The following is a 15292-nucleotide window of genomic DNA, read 5'->3' as shown; positions in this document are numbered from 1 at the left end:
TTTAAAGAATTAGAAAATGTGATCAATTAAAAATAGTTATTTTTTCCTAGAACACAACACCCTTGTAACTCAGTGATAACTTTCTATATCTGAACAAAGAAACACAAAAGGAAATCAAGCAATTGTTTTATAGCTTAAAACTTGAGAAAGTAGACTCCACCTTATGACCAGTCTGGAAAATCTCATTCCCTAAAAAACATGACATCTTAGGAGATGCTGAGAATCATGGATGTCAACAAAAGCATTAAACATATTCCAAGAAGTTTAATATACTCACTCTGTTCTCCAGTGCCAAAACTGGACTGCTGAGATTCCTGAGGGAAGAAAAGACCAAAAATGTTGGTTTTTTTCCACTGGGAATTTTAACATACTAAAAAACAGGCTGTAAGGAAGATATTCTTTCTACTTCAAGGATGGCGTCTAACCTCTGAAAAATGGGAAAAAACTATCAACAACCAGAAGAGGGATTCATTATCCAGGCCCCAGAGCAGCCCAGGTGAAGAGCTTCCCACTCCTCTTCCTCAGCTCAGCTCACCCACGTCCTTGCTGGGCAGTTGCACTGCATCATAGCTGGAACTCCAAAATCCCTCTGTAACTTCCATAAATCCCAGCTCCCTGTATGTTTAGCATGGAGAGGAACCATTCAGAATGTTTGTTTATCCTCCTTATACACAAACTTTGCTGCTTGTTTGAAGTATTTTCCTTCAAACCCTTTTCTCCTCATTTTCCTTTTCCAGGCACACACAGCACCCTGAGGGACAAGCAATGAGGACACGAAAAACCTCTCAACAAAAAAATTTATCTCAGCCACAAAGGACCCTAAGGGACAATCTGAGATTTAAATTGTGACCAGCTCTGCACACTCTGCCCAGAATACTCCATGTGGGTCCCTGGTAAATCCAGCCAGGCCCGGGTAGCCAACACAGTGTTCCCAGAATAGCCAAATCTCCATGAAATCACACAATTCCCTTGTGCAAAAGCCAATACACAATGATACCATAGATTTACAGAAAGGTTTGGGTTGGAAGGGACCTTAAAGCTCATCTTGTTCTGCCCCTCTGCCATGGGCAGGGACACCTTCCACTAAACCAGGTTGCTCCAAAACCCATCCAATTTGGCCTTCGACACTTCCAGGGATCCAGGAGCAGCCACAGCTTCTCTGGGCAACCTGTGCCAGGGCCTCATCACGCTCACAGCCAAGAATTTCTTCCTAATATCATATAAAACTAGCTGTGAGAGATGAAGCCTTGCAAATTTTAGCACTTTTATCATCTTCAGTATTCCCATTCCACAGAAACCTCAGTTCTGACTCCCAAGACACAGCAGATTATAAACTTTTTTGAAACCCTAAAATACTGCTTTAACAAACAAATACACAGAGGCTACTGAGCTACTGAAAACCCACATCCAGGCTGGAGTATCTTTTTAAAATAGGACCTTCCTGACCTCATTTTAAAATGAGGACAACTGTCAGTCCCAGAAATACAAATTGAGTCAAATATTTCCAATTTTTTAGCTACATACATACGTTTTACCTAAATGGTCTGGCAGTATCCTACCAAAATTACAATAAAATGAATTCCACTTTTTCTGGTACACCTGTGAACCAGTTTTGCCACACAGCCAAGTCAGTGCCAGGCAATTTATAAAATGGAGGTTTTTAAACACACAAAAGCTTTACACAGCACAGCAGACTTAAAATGTTTCAATTTCCTTTAACTTTGTATTTCTCAAGTGGAGCAGTTGCAATAATGCACTGAACAAGTATTTTGTACATGGGGAACTTCATGGGGAACCTGATAAGGAACTCTCCTTGGAAGGTGTTTCTGATCTTTACTAACTGAAAGAAAGGAAGGGACAATAAAATAAAATTAACCTCTGTTTAAAGTGCAAAGCAAAGATGGAGGGAAGTCTTGTGACTTCAACAGAAAGCAACAGTCACATTTCCTTCAAAATAAAACCTGGTTTTTATCTTTTACACAGGTAGGAGGAGGGGAGGTGTGATTCCCTGAATCTCTTTTGCCACTGGCAGCTCAGACACCAACAGACTAAGTCAAAAAAGAAGTAACGACCACACAGTAATCAAACACCACACCTCCAGAGGCACTGCACTGAAGGGAGCATGGGATGGGGAACTGGCACCCCTTTACCAGCACACGGATGAGGAATTTGCAGAACACACCTGCCTAATTCCTCGCTTTAGTCAGCTTCCTACTTGGAAGGCAAAGCACACGCTCTCAGCTAAGTGCACTTTAATGAGGTGTTATGGTTAAATGTGCAACTTTTTCCAACTCTCTTGCCATCTATTGAATACATATTTCTTTAAGAAACTCAGAGATCAAAAAAAAAACAAAACCCAGCTCTACTTTCAACTCCAAAGATATTTACAGCAGCAGCTTCTAAAGGTCTGCTTCAGAAAGAAATTCAAAACAACTGAAAGGAAGGAAACCCTTTTAACCAAAATATAATAGACTGCTACGGTTACACAGGGAAGACACTTAAGCAGGAAACAAAAAGTATGACAAAAAAACGTGGAGAGAGGAACTCTCCAGATGGACGGGACGGCATCGGGGGCCGGATTCCCCCCTCACAGACCTGGCTGTGGTGAACGGGATCCATTTCTATTTAATAGCTGAAATCTCAGGTCAGATCTCGTTTTCATTTCTCAAAAGGAAGTTTCCGTATTGTTGCAGATCAAGGGATCCAACTGCTGGCCTCGGTCACTCTGGCACAGGGCAGGAATGGAGGAACCTGGAGGCAGAATCCACCTCTCCATGGCCTTCAGACCCCGGTGCAGGTACAAACAGTGCCAAGCCTCCCATGGTGCTGGGAAACAAAAACCTTCCCCTCCCCAACAAACAGCTGGAGTTTTTTAATATATTTTATAAACATGCCAGTATTTTTGGCGTTTTTGACTGTGAGCCCATGGATAAAATTACAGAGTGTTAGGTCACGGGATAACATTTTTTATCAAGTCTCAGGAATCTACATATTTTTCATAGCATCCATAAAACTTTCCCTGACCTATTTTCATGGAGTTTTATCTTCTGATTCAAAGACTTCCTGGTAACTGTTAGATATATTTATAGTAATCAGAGAGGCCCCAGTCAGGAGTTTGGGTTCCTTCAAGCTACTCACTCTCTACACACGATCTACAATCCCATCCCAACAGTTTGACAAATAAAATCAAGTGGTCCACCAAAGGGAGCTTAATTCTGTGTGAACAGGAAAAACATACCAACTTTTGCACACAGGAGAAATGCTGTGAAACACTTCAGCATATGACTTGTAATAAATGGAGCACAGTATTAAAGAGGAGGAGCTTTCCTGCAACAGAACTGCTTGATTAAAGTAAACCACTGTTTTGTTTTGTTTGGTGAATTCTGCTCTGGGCCCAGACTGCACAAGCCTATGGCTCACTAACTCACTGGAATTCTGCATAGCTGCTGCTGCCAAGAATGACAGAGGGGAGAAGGCAGAGGAAATTATAGGCTTTGGATGCAGAGAGAGAATTTGACAGAGTTCCACGGCTAAGATGTGCAGCCACAAAATAAAAAAGCTGGCAAAAAGTCAAGAGAGTCAGAGCAGCCATAAATGGAATTTTTTGCAAACTGGGTGAAGAAACACAATCCTGGCTGAGAGAGAGGTTCAGAAAGCCCCACAAGCCACCTTTTTTGTTCAAACGTTAACACAACTGTGCAGTCCTAGGTAGTTTCTCTCTGTGTCACAGATGTGGATTTCTGCACACTTCTCCCCAGATTGAGTCAAATGCCAGGGATACACAGAAACAAGCAGCATTCAAAGTATTCAAGTACTCAAAGTAGTGGAATAAGGACCTTTGTTGATGAGGAAAGGTGTGGGATTTCTTTCTCTATAATAAAAGGTACGAATTATTTCCAGGCTGACAGTTTTATATAACACAGCAAATAAACCCTGACTAAGAGTAGTATATGCAAGATTAATATTGATCTAATGCTAAGAAAATAGACGACAGGATTTACTTTCTAGATATGCCTTCCAAAGTAAAGCTGAGAACTGAATGGCATGTTCTGAATTTTCTGATCACTGGAGAGAAACAAAATGCAGTGAAACAGGAACACGCCACACAGAGGGTGGAGACAGCAGGACTGCCCATGGCTGAGATATCCAGCCAGGATGAGAAGCTCAACTCATACCAGTCTGGGGTAGTTTTGTGGATATGCACTTCCAGCATGGACCTGGAACCTTTGGCTGAAGGAAGGTGATGTCAAATCATTCACATAAGATGACGGGTTTAGACATATCACATCAGAGACCTCAGTGAGAAAGTTTTCTTAAAATTATTCTCTCAACTGTTCTGGTTTGGGGAGCAATTTGGATCAAACAGGAAATTAAGAGCAGTAAATGATGCTCTAAAACAGCAGTAGGTCAAACAAAACATAGTCTTAATCATTACAAAGGTAACTTTTAAAAGATAGTCTGATTTCTATAGTCTGAAGCTATGCCAAGTTAGGGGTGGGGCACCCCAATTCCTCCCAGAGATATGTTGAGTCTGGAGAAAAATCCTATTGTTGAGTTGAATCTTTTACTGGTAATCAGCAGATACAGGAAACAAACCATGAATTCCTGGATGAGTCAGGAATCTCCAAGCTGGGTTTTACCCACAGCTATCTCCCCTGCCTACCCATGGGCTCCCAGGATCCTGCAGACTGCAGAGCTGCTCTTCAAGGCAAACAATTCCCAGTGCCAGTGTGCCCCAAAACCCTGCAGCTGGGGCTACCAGACCTGGCCCCAGGGAAGGAGAGAGATCTCCTTCCTCAGAGGTGTCAGCTCCAGCAGGTCTCCTGGAAACGTGCCCAGAGCTGTCAACAGCAGCAAAGAGGTGGTTTTCTCTTTAGAATTAACAGCTTAAACCCTTCATAGTTATTGAGCTCACAAGAGGTTGGGAAAAGGACCTTTTGAAACAAGTGATCTGAACATTTCCAATTTTTAAAAGGTTTTAATTTTTTGTAAATGTAAAAATCTCTTAGAAAGACACTTCAAAATAAGGAGGAAATTTCAGTTTAAGCACAGAAATACATTTAAATTTCTCAGCATTTATCAGCCAGACTCTGATCCTTTGCTACATGGAGGGAAACTCACTTGGTTGCAAACCATTTTCCTAATAGGGAAAAGGTTCAAAGGCATTTTCAAGCTTCAAAAGTATCCTGAAGGTTTGAATTTATGAAACAAAAGTTAAAAAAGAAAGTTTGACTACAGACAACCTTGCAGACTTCTGTCTGTGCAAAACAGAGGAAAACTTTGGACATTCCTCATAAGGCCACTGCTGACAAGTGGTTTTGAAGCAAAATAAAGAGACATAAAGCACTGAAATAAACCCAGATTATACAGAATTGAATGTAAGAGTTCCAAAATCCTGATCTTTAACAGGAGTTACTTTTACGACATTCAGTATTTGAATACAGCACTGACCTTTGTTGGAAAGGGGAATTTGGAGGGTTCAGTTTTGCATGGTGTATGGATTGCAGTCAGCGGAGGGGGCCAGGAGTGGGTCATCTCCTACAACAACAACAAGAAAAATTAACAAAATTAAAGCAAAGATTTCATTACAATCTGAATTTGAATGGTGACTGTCTCTCAATTTTCAGCTCATTGTTCACCCTTCACTAAAATTTATATTCCAAACCTTAATTTCCCCAATGTGCAAAGATTTTGCATATAAACAGTTTAAAATTCAGGTTATCCATGAGAACAGATATTGCATGTAAACCTGAATTTTAAATTTTTATCCCTGAGAACAGATAGTTAAGACATAATAACAAGCAGAAAGGCATAAATCAATAAACTTGGTTGGCCTGAACATAAACTGCAGTACAGGTCAGAGTCTGATCATTTCAGACCATGAAGAACACGTGTGGGACACAGGGGCAGAAGGAAGAATCCTAGGAAAGGGAAACCTATAGAGTTTAAGGAAAAAGGGGAAAATCAAATGCCTGAAGCTTCAAAGGAAGTGCCTTGTATTCTTTCAGAGCATCTCTCAGGACCATGCAGTACTGAAGGTCAGAGGAGATAGCAAGCCATGGAAATGCTCAAGGGGGGCCTGATGATCCTTTTCTGGGAGCAGACATAGGACAGGGAATCACAGGACTCGGGGAAAATAACCCAGGTAGGAGACCGGGAAAATTCTGCCACGGGGTAGCAAAACGCCTGCTATACTCTAGAAAGGTATCAGAATGAAGGACTGTATTCTGGTGGAAGAAATGGGTAGTTTTGATTACCAGGGAGGAGGCATAAAAGAGCAAGAATATTTTGTGAGGATACTCAGGAGACTGTGTGCACACCCACAACACCCAGTGCCCACTCTGCTCCCAGTTTTCCCAAGTCTCCTTGTGCTAGAGGAGCACCTGAAGAGCCCTCCTGTAAATGACTTGCAGCCAAGGCAGTTTGAAAGGCACTAATAACTGCAGAGTCCTTCCACCTCCTTAGGAATGTTTGAATTTTCAACAAATAAATGATGAAGAAGAGCACAGGGAACTTACTTTGAGGATTTCATCCACACAGCTCACCTCGCCAGATGCTGATGCCTACAAATCAAAACTTAAGGTTAACATCTCCCAAAGCAAATTTTCCAGGGACTAGAAACACTTAAAAACAAACTTCAATCCTTATCATGACTCATATGCACTCTACATAGATACAAACAGCCCTTGCTAATTCCTTTCATCAGTTTTAATATCAGATAGATCCACGTTTTTATGGCATGAGTCACATCCAGTTATGAAAAGCAAATACATGAGATCTATAAAACTGTGACAATGATCTCTTACTTCTCACTCGACAGTTAAAATGATCACAGGCACTCAGTGACATTAAAAACTTCAAGAGAGGGGAATGAGAATTGCAGCTTTCAATCATTTCCTGGAAGAAGCCACAGGATAATATCTCGAATTCAAGTGCAGGACCGTGAATTCACAGAAACGACAAACTGCATTCCCAAGTAAAACACACGTTACAGAGTGATTCCAGAAACAGCAATAATTACCAAACTATGAATCTTCTGCACCCCTGACTGCCATAAGCAGAAAGAAGCAAAGCTACTACAGAATTCACTGCCTCAGCACTGACATGGTAAGTCTTGACAAATAAAATCATTCCTAATTTTCTTACCTGTGTCCTGAATCTTATTTTGCTATTTGCTGAAATCCCAGGAACAAAGGCTTTTCTCTGGCTACCATGATTCAAGGAGTTAGAGAGGAGATGCAATGAGATCTTATTACTAGGAAAGGCTCTCTCCTTGTCAGTGAGCTGGAGTCAGAGTCTGTGCCTTAACTAGTCAAGAATTACCAAACTCCTAAAAGTTGTTAACCCAATAGTGTTTTATATCCAGCATGACTTACAGAAGTCCTTAACCCTGTTCAATTTGGTGAGTTAGGGTGAGCTTCTTTTCCCTAGGTATATATAATATCACATTTAGTAATTGCTACACACTTCAAAAGAAAATCTGATATAAGCAGATATTATCAGGTCTAAGTCAACTGGGCTCCCAGTAACAATGTCAGTATCCAGCTTGTCAAAATATTTGTGTGTCCTTCTATTTCATTAACTTCTAACAACAGAAATACTCCATGAAAATTAGCCTCTCTGGGTTATCTCACCCTGCCTAAATGTCTCAGCCTTTACTTAATAAAAATCTCAGTACCCACATGGAAGAAGCAGAAGAAAAAAACCTATTACTTTTGCACGTTCCCCATTGAAAATACAGCCTTCACTGCTTATGGTTAAGGTGCTTTGTGTAACAAAAAACATGGTGTTTACTAAAAACTCAATTTTGGTTAGGCAGATTGGGATTTTAAAGAAGCTGGAAAATCCCAGCCCAAATGGATTTACATTTCAGAAGCCAGCAACTTACATCCAGTGGCTGAGAGGGAATTTTCAGCTTGGTTAGGTGTGCTTTGCTGCTGGGCTTCAGCTCGTTCACAGCGCTGCTGTGGGTCTGACTGCTGTAGTGTTCCGAGGATAACTTTGGTTCCATGGATTCCTGCCCATCCATCGGCCTGACGTATGCAGTGGGTTTCTGTAACATTGAACTGGACTTGGACATTAGTGAAGGTGGAAAAGACTGATTAGAGTGTTGTCCACTTGAAAATGAGGGTACACGGGAGGGAGAGTCCCAGCTGGGATCAGGATCCCGGGGTGACTTTGACCGTTGATGTTCTTTGCTGTGGTGATCATTGCCATGAGATCTCGAATGGCTGGAGCTCAATGAGGAGACAGCAGGTGGTTTTCCAGGGCTGGAAGAACGGGGTTTGGAGTGTTCAGACCCATGCTGGCTTTTTTTCCTGCTGCTGCTGCCGTAGGAATCACGGTCGTGCCTCTGGCCGGCGCTGCCCGTGCCGGCGCCGCCGGAGCGCTGCCCGTGCCCCGCCAGGCCCGAGGAGCGCTTCTGGGACTGGGAGGAGGTGCTGGGAGCCGGCCCCACTGGAGTCCATTTGCTGCTCTGGTGGGAGCCTGTGCTGTGTCTCTGATCACCAAAGAAGCTTTGGTTTGATTTCTCGTCGGGTGCTGATGGAACGGTCGGTTTGGGAATTGCAACAAGCTTTTGGAGCGGTCTGTCTCCTATGAGATCCGTCATTTCATCATAGTTACCAAGCATGCTCTGGATACGACTGGACAACTTGTCTTCTTTGCTGGTCTAAGAAAACAATTTTTAAAAAATAATGATTTGAAACCAATCACAATTTCACTTTCACTTAATTGATTTGATAAGTACTGCACTTAATCTAAATTTCAGGTCTAAGTTCATGGCTAGAATTCATGTCTCTTTTGCCACTGTTTCCAATTCCCAATTTTAGTTCTTAAAGCAGTAATTTAACAACCTAAAACATAAGAAAAAGATGTACTTCAGCAGCAGGAACAGCTGAAAGAGCATTAATCAGTGCTTCAAATAATGCAATGGTGAGCTGGATGCAGGTTTAAAAGCAGTAGATGCCTACTGTCACCTTAAACATTATTTCTCTAACACAGAATGCATGAGTCCTAAAAAGTTTTAATTAGCAGTAAAATAAAATCAGCTTAACCTCACCCCTGTATGTAATTTTTAATTGGTATTTATATTGGCACAATGTTTGCTGCCCAGAGTTAAAAGGGTTCTTTCTTCTATAACCATTTCGTTTTCCAAATTAGGTCTATTAGATCATTCCCCATGCATCCCAATCAGCTCCAGTTAACTTCATAAAGGTGGGATTTGGTTATCAAGCACAGGAAAGTAATGGGAGGACATGAATAAAAAAAAAAATCACCAAATATTCCTCAACTTTCCTCCTGCAGGAAGTCAGTTTTTAGTAATGTTTTACTTCTTACAAACCAGTTGAAATTGTAATAAGGGAAGAGGTTTGCTTTCAAAGTGAGTTCTGAGCTACATAATTAAAATTTTAAATGGTGTTTTATTAGTTATCCCAAAATTAGGTTATTTTTTCCAATTCTGCTCAGTAAAGCAAACCTGGCAGGAAACCCAGCACAGGCTGAAAGCTGTGCAAGATCATAAACAAAATCAAGTCCTTCAAAACAAACTAAAAAAATCAGATACAAACTACTGGAGTACTAGTTAGAGCTTATAATTCCATCCTATCAGGGATTTCAGCATTTAAAATTAACTTCCTATTTAAACATTCTCTTTCTGAACTTGTCCAGATCTGGATTACACTGATTAAAGGTTAGAAAGTTTAGCAACCAGCATTCATTCACCCCAAAAATGGCAACTTGGCATCACACAATGGACAGTTTAAGTGTTTTGAGTCACTGTACAGAAAGTGAAGGAAAGAAAAAAATTTTATGATTTTATTTTTCCTCTTTCTCATTCCCTTCAAAGCTTCCCCTCCTTCCTAAGCACTGTAAATCTGCCAGTGGAGCTGGTTAGTGACTGCCCAGCCTTATTTTCAAGCCCTGCTTAAATACTCGGTTGCCGTAAGAGCTTTGGATCTAAAAACAATGCAGACAAAAATACATTAAAAACATGATTTCTGTTACAAAACCTGCATTTCCAAGCGCTGCAGAAACTCACCACTTTGTAAGGTTCAGCAAAGAGAGGGGAGTTGGGTGGAAAGGCTTCGTCACCCTGCTGAATTTCTTGATTTCGCCTTTCCCTTTCTTTCATACGCAGCACATTCCGGTCTTCACGGTTCATGTTGCTACGGGCAAAACAGATAATTTCTGATCACAGAAGGAAACAAGGAGAGATGTGAGTGCACAGAGTCAGCCCCTGGTCCTGTTCGGCCAAAGAATGAGGATCATAACTCCTCAAACCCAGATGTTTGTCCAAATTCAGCCACTTCCCCCTCCAAAGAGCTGTAACCCCCAATCCACAGCTGCTTTAACAGGGAAACTTTATGCAGTATTAAAAAAAATTGAAAAAATCCACAAAGTCCTCAGGCAAGTAACTATTTCAAACCATTTCACCGCTCAACTCATTTCGCTGTCTCAGCCCACGCTGCACATCTCCCATTCATTTCTAAAATACTTTTTCTCCCCCACATCCCCCAGATGTTCTGTAACCCCCCACCCATTCAGTGCCTGGCTTTTCCTGTAGGTTTGGGTTTATTTTTGGTGCTGACATACCTTTTTTTGGCACCCATCCTGCAACATATTCTAACCTCAAGCTTTGATGTGGTTTCCAGGTCTCCCTTCCTCCCCTGACTCCCAAAAGGCATTTCTACTCAGAGCAGTAATTTCAGGGAAGTTCTGGCAATATTGCACCTTCTGCCTTGGACCATATTCTCCTACTGCAAAAATTCAGATTAAAAACTTGCTAATACCCCTTCTTACAAATTTTACTTTGCAGTTTGGTTGTGCTGCTGGTGTTAACAGAAATACTTCAAATTGTTGCAACACACACACACACAAAAGCTGGAAAAGATTCCCTCTGAGCTTGATAAAGCATTGGGACTCAAAGGAGTAAACAAAGTAAGATGAGAAATAAGGTGGTACTAATTCCTTTAACATTTAATCCCAGAATGGTTTGGGTTGGAAGGGACCTTAAAGCTCATCTATTCCATCCCCTGCCATGGGCAGGGACACCTTCCATTAGACCAGGTTGCTCCAAGCCCCATCCAGCCTGGCCTTGGACACTTCCAGGGACAGGGCAGTCACAACATGTGCTAAACTTTCTATCAAGTGATTTAGAAATGTGCTTTACTGATTTGCACAAAGTACAGTAGGTGTTCCCAAGAAAAAGTGATGTTCTTCCATATAATTTGCATTCTAAAACAAAAATGTTGGCTGCTTAGAAAACCATTATTTCATGTTTTTAGACAGTTGCCTATTAAAAAGAAAAAAACCTTGATACAGCATGACCCTGAAAGCTGTAAACCCAGCTATCCCATTCTCAACAGGAAAACTTCAACCCATCACTCAGTTTTTAAAATGCAAATCTCTTCACCTCAATAATATTATAGCCTCTTGCATTTATTTCTTTTATTCATTTGGCTTCATTTTGTCTGTTACTCTGAAAACAGTGAAGTCTAAGAGGACACCTAAACTAGAATAAAGCCAAGGTATAAGTTTAGATCTTTAATGCTTTTCAAGGCAACAGGTTTGTTGTATTTCCCTGCACCATAAACAAGGTATGAGCATCAGCTTAATTCATGCAATGATGATATCAAGCCTATGAACACAATACATTTTAAACTTTATGTGAAAAATCACTTTTTTTCTCCAGTTCCCCTGTAATCAGCTGAACTCATGTAACTGCAGGTGACCATCAAGGCTGAGAGAGGGATCTATGCACTGGCCAGCAAATCCCTTGGATTATTTTGGCATTCATGACAAACTTGCTTTAAAAGTTTGAGGCTTAAAAAGCTCATTCTTCAGACTGCAGCCCAATTTCTTACACATGCAGGATTTAAACACAGACAAATAACAGATTTAATTATAGACACTGATCAGTTAAAGCCAATTAGAACAGTCTGAGTCTCCGGCATTTACTATTGAAGGCAAATTTTGAGGCAGAGAATAGAAGTGCCCTGGTTTTGGGTGGTTCATTCTCATTAAAGGGATGGGATTGGGAATTATAGACAGCTGTACATTCAGAATATTATAATTCTAAAGAATTTTACATCTATAATTTTCAAATAGAGGGTTAAATATTAACAAAGACTTTCCCTATTTTTTACGGAGTCAAGGATCATCTTTTAAAATTTTATCAACATTTACTATAACTCTTGGGACTGCAGAAAAAACAGCATTTTTACCAACACAAAGGAACATTACAGCAAAGATTCATTCGAGATATGAGCTGGAGCAAACCCAGAACTGATCTGGCTGTACCTGCCCAGGTCTATGTAAAATTAGTCATCAGAAATACAGCAGTTAATCACACTTTTAACCACTCCTCCCCAGTCTTTTGTAATGTAGTAAATGATAAAACACCCTCATGGGTAGTCATGTTAAGGGGATTGGGTTTAGTTTTCTTGAATTCTTTTACATTTTTTATTAGAGCAAATAGTTTGAATGGGATTCAAGTTAGACCTGTTTGTATCTAATCACCTAATCTCTACACAGAGCTATTTTAAGTTCCTCTAATGTGTACGAAGCTATTAAAATCACACTACCACTAAATGTGTAAATAAAGGAAGTTAGTGAGGCTTCCTTAGCTCTGAACTTCAGACAACTTCCCAATTAACTTCCTATCTTGCACAGCCATGAGATGTACCAGAAAATAAGCTGCCCATGTAGAGGAAAAGCAAGGAGAGGTACTTTGAAAGCAGATGACCAAGGCCTGTCTACTGATCAACGTTGCCAGTAGCTACCTTCAGCATCAAGGAAATTGCAAAATTAAGTTTTCAGACCACTTGAATTATACCAATCCTTTAAAATCCACTACATAAAATTTACTGGTATGACCAAAGTTCTGTACTGTTTGCCAGTCTTCAGGTTTTTTTCCCAATTTGGAGTGGACACCAGTCCCATCTCCTGCTGGCGCTCTGTTATCTCTCAGTTTGGATTCTGGCTGGGGGAAGAAGCTCTGCCCCATCACTGCTCCCACCAGCAGTGCAGGCTGCTCAGAGGCAGAATTGCTTCTCCCTCTCCCACATTTAAACCTTTTCCCACAGGATGGAAGAGTTGGGAGCAGTTGGGAGCAGCCAAGTTCTCATCACTCCTACTCCATCCTCTGGGCAAGAGGACAGCTCCTCTGCTCCTGTCTCTCTGCACACCAGGCCTGGAAGCAGAAAATGAAGATCTTGTTGCCTTGTACCTGCTGCTACCAAGAGGATGTTGCAATAATTTCCCTTTTCCCAGGAGTCCTGAGCAAAGTGCGAAGGAGAAGCAGAGTCAGGCTAAAGGAGACAAAACAGGTCCCTGCAGCAAGGACCAAAGTCACCTTAATTTCCATATCTGGGAAAAGAGAAGTTCAAAAATTAAAAGAAATTAGAAAACAGGCCTAAAGCACAGCACAGTATTTCCATTTTTAGGAAGTTTAACTCTACGTGTTTTGAGTCATTACTTGTGCTCAGTGTGCCCTGCTGAACTCCACACAGTCTGTGTGTATGTGACTGCACAACTGACTGTTCAGATCTCACGCCTCTGCTCCAGCTCAATAGGAAGAGTTGAAAGAAAGCAGGAAAACCAGCAGGGAACTCACAGAAACTTCTGACACAACATTCCCTTGGGTATATTCTTTAATCATCATTAATTGCTGCTCCAGGCCCACCAAGCACATCAATTGCTCGAGTATCGCTCAAATCACCCGTACCAGAAACACAATCTTAACTTCTCCTTCCAATGTCTTCCTAAATCCTATTTGGTATTTCTGTTCATCCTTAATCCAACAAGGGCATGGCTTTGGCTTGAGCTTCCTCAAGCCATCATCATCTTGGATTTTATAACTAGTGTTATGAAACGGCAGCACTGGTGCCACCTTCTCCTGCTTCCCACCTCCCACTCCCCTAGCTCCAGGCAGGGGGGGGCACATCCCAGGTCTGGGACTTTTGGACCACAATTTCAGACTAAAAATAAACCCCAACCAACACACCCACAATTGTCAAAGTTTTCCTGGCAATGCTGTTAAAGAGGACCTTGGCCAAACCCTGGGTACAGGCATAGGTCTGGCAGCCTCTTCTCACCCCCTTGAACCACATCAGGCATCCCAGCTCCTGCCCTCAACCCAGTTCACCACCAGCACTATCTCTCCATCTTCCCAGGCACCATAAGGTAAAACCATCAAAGGCAAAGGTTGGCCCAAGGAACCCTCCAAGTGTAGCCTGTTAAAAGGGATCCAAACCCACCACATCTCAACCAGGCACTAGTGGATCTTCAAAGCCTGTTTACAACACCTCCACTTCCTTCAAGACATCCTCATTTAACTCCAGAGTTTCTTCCATCTCAATTGGTTTCGCAAGCAAGAGGAATCAAACAGTTCATTTATCCAGTGTTGGTTGACTGGCAGTGCTGAAACACAAATTTTGTTTGACAACATTTGGCCACAAACGATCAACGCGTTCAGAGAACACAGAGTAGCTCGGGCTCTGCGCGGGGCACACCCAGCTCTGGGGGCACACACAACTCCCATGATTGTATTCCTTTTTCTTAAAAGGAGGGGGGAAAAAAGCTAGAAAGCCTGTTTGTAATAAGGAATGATGTTTTAAGAAGGCATTTAAAAATACCTGAAGCTGCCTTAATGCTGCACCCAACTCCCTCCCAAAGATGCCTGTTAATTATTTCAAATACTTTTCTTACTTGTACCATGAACAGCAAGGGGCATCTCAGGAGCTGGCACAGCAGACTTCTCCCAGTTTGTGCATGGAGCATGGCACTGCCACAAATCCTGCACTAAAATGCCAGTGTCAGCTTTTAAAACGCACTCACAGAAAAGCTGTTTAAAAAGGGAGAAACTGAAAAATAACAACAAAACCCCACTGCTACACAAAGAGGAACGCGCTCTGGTGTCACCAAGAGCTACTTGATACTTAACAATAAAAGTGAATGTGTAATCTTAACTTCCAGATTTCTGTGTTATGGTAAAGGAGAAAAATGCAGAAAAAACCATAACATTTCCTACTAAAATGATACAGCTTTACCCAAAAGAGCACAAACAGGAGGATTATCCAGGATAAATTTAAAGAATAATCACAGTGCTGCAAATACAGAAGCAGCACAGAGTCATCTTCAGAGTTTTATAACTGAAATAAGGAACAAAACTAAAAACAAGAGCTTACAGAGAATTTGAATAATATTCATATGTGTTCAGAAACAGGCAAAACCCAACTTCTCAAAAGGATGAAGCTTTCTGTTTCTCTCCCTCACACCTTCTGATACTGCT

General features: G+C 41.4%; 1 protein-coding gene across 8 annotated transcripts in view; it reads right to left on the bottom strand.

Moving 5' to 3' along the window:
• The window catches only part of AFF4 (AF4/FMR2 family member 4), a 55093-nt gene that overhangs the window by 26435 nt on the left and 13366 nt on the right, over positions 1-15292 (bottom strand). For 7 of the 8 annotated variants that reach the window (XR_001876154.1, XM_017822910.1, XM_017822912.1 and 4 more), the window contains exons 2-6: positions 10040-10166; positions 7889-8671; positions 6519-6563; positions 5452-5538; positions 278-314 (exon numbers count right to left, since the gene is read on the bottom strand). Coding sequence is in view for 7 of the 8 variants with exons in the window: in XM_017822910.1 (XP_017678399.1) it covers positions 278-314; positions 5452-5538; positions 6519-6563; positions 7889-8671; positions 10040-10162 (1075 nt within the window). In the remaining variant the exon portion in view is untranslated. Of the gene's footprint in view, positions 1-277; positions 315-5451; positions 5539-6518; positions 6564-7888; positions 8672-10039; positions 10167-13228; positions 13279-15292 lie in introns of those variants that run through there. The other variant, XM_017822908.1, reaches the window with a different exon arrangement.

The sequence above is a fragment of the Lepidothrix coronata genome, unplaced genomic scaffold (genome assembly GCF_001604755.1).
Source record: "Lepidothrix coronata isolate B3197 unplaced genomic scaffold, Lepidothrix_coronata-1.0 Scaffold100, whole genome shotgun sequence".
NCBI classification, from domain to species: Eukaryota; Metazoa; Chordata; class Aves; order Passeriformes; family Pipridae; genus Lepidothrix; species Lepidothrix coronata.
This window is presented reverse-complemented; position numbering and strand designations above follow the sequence as displayed.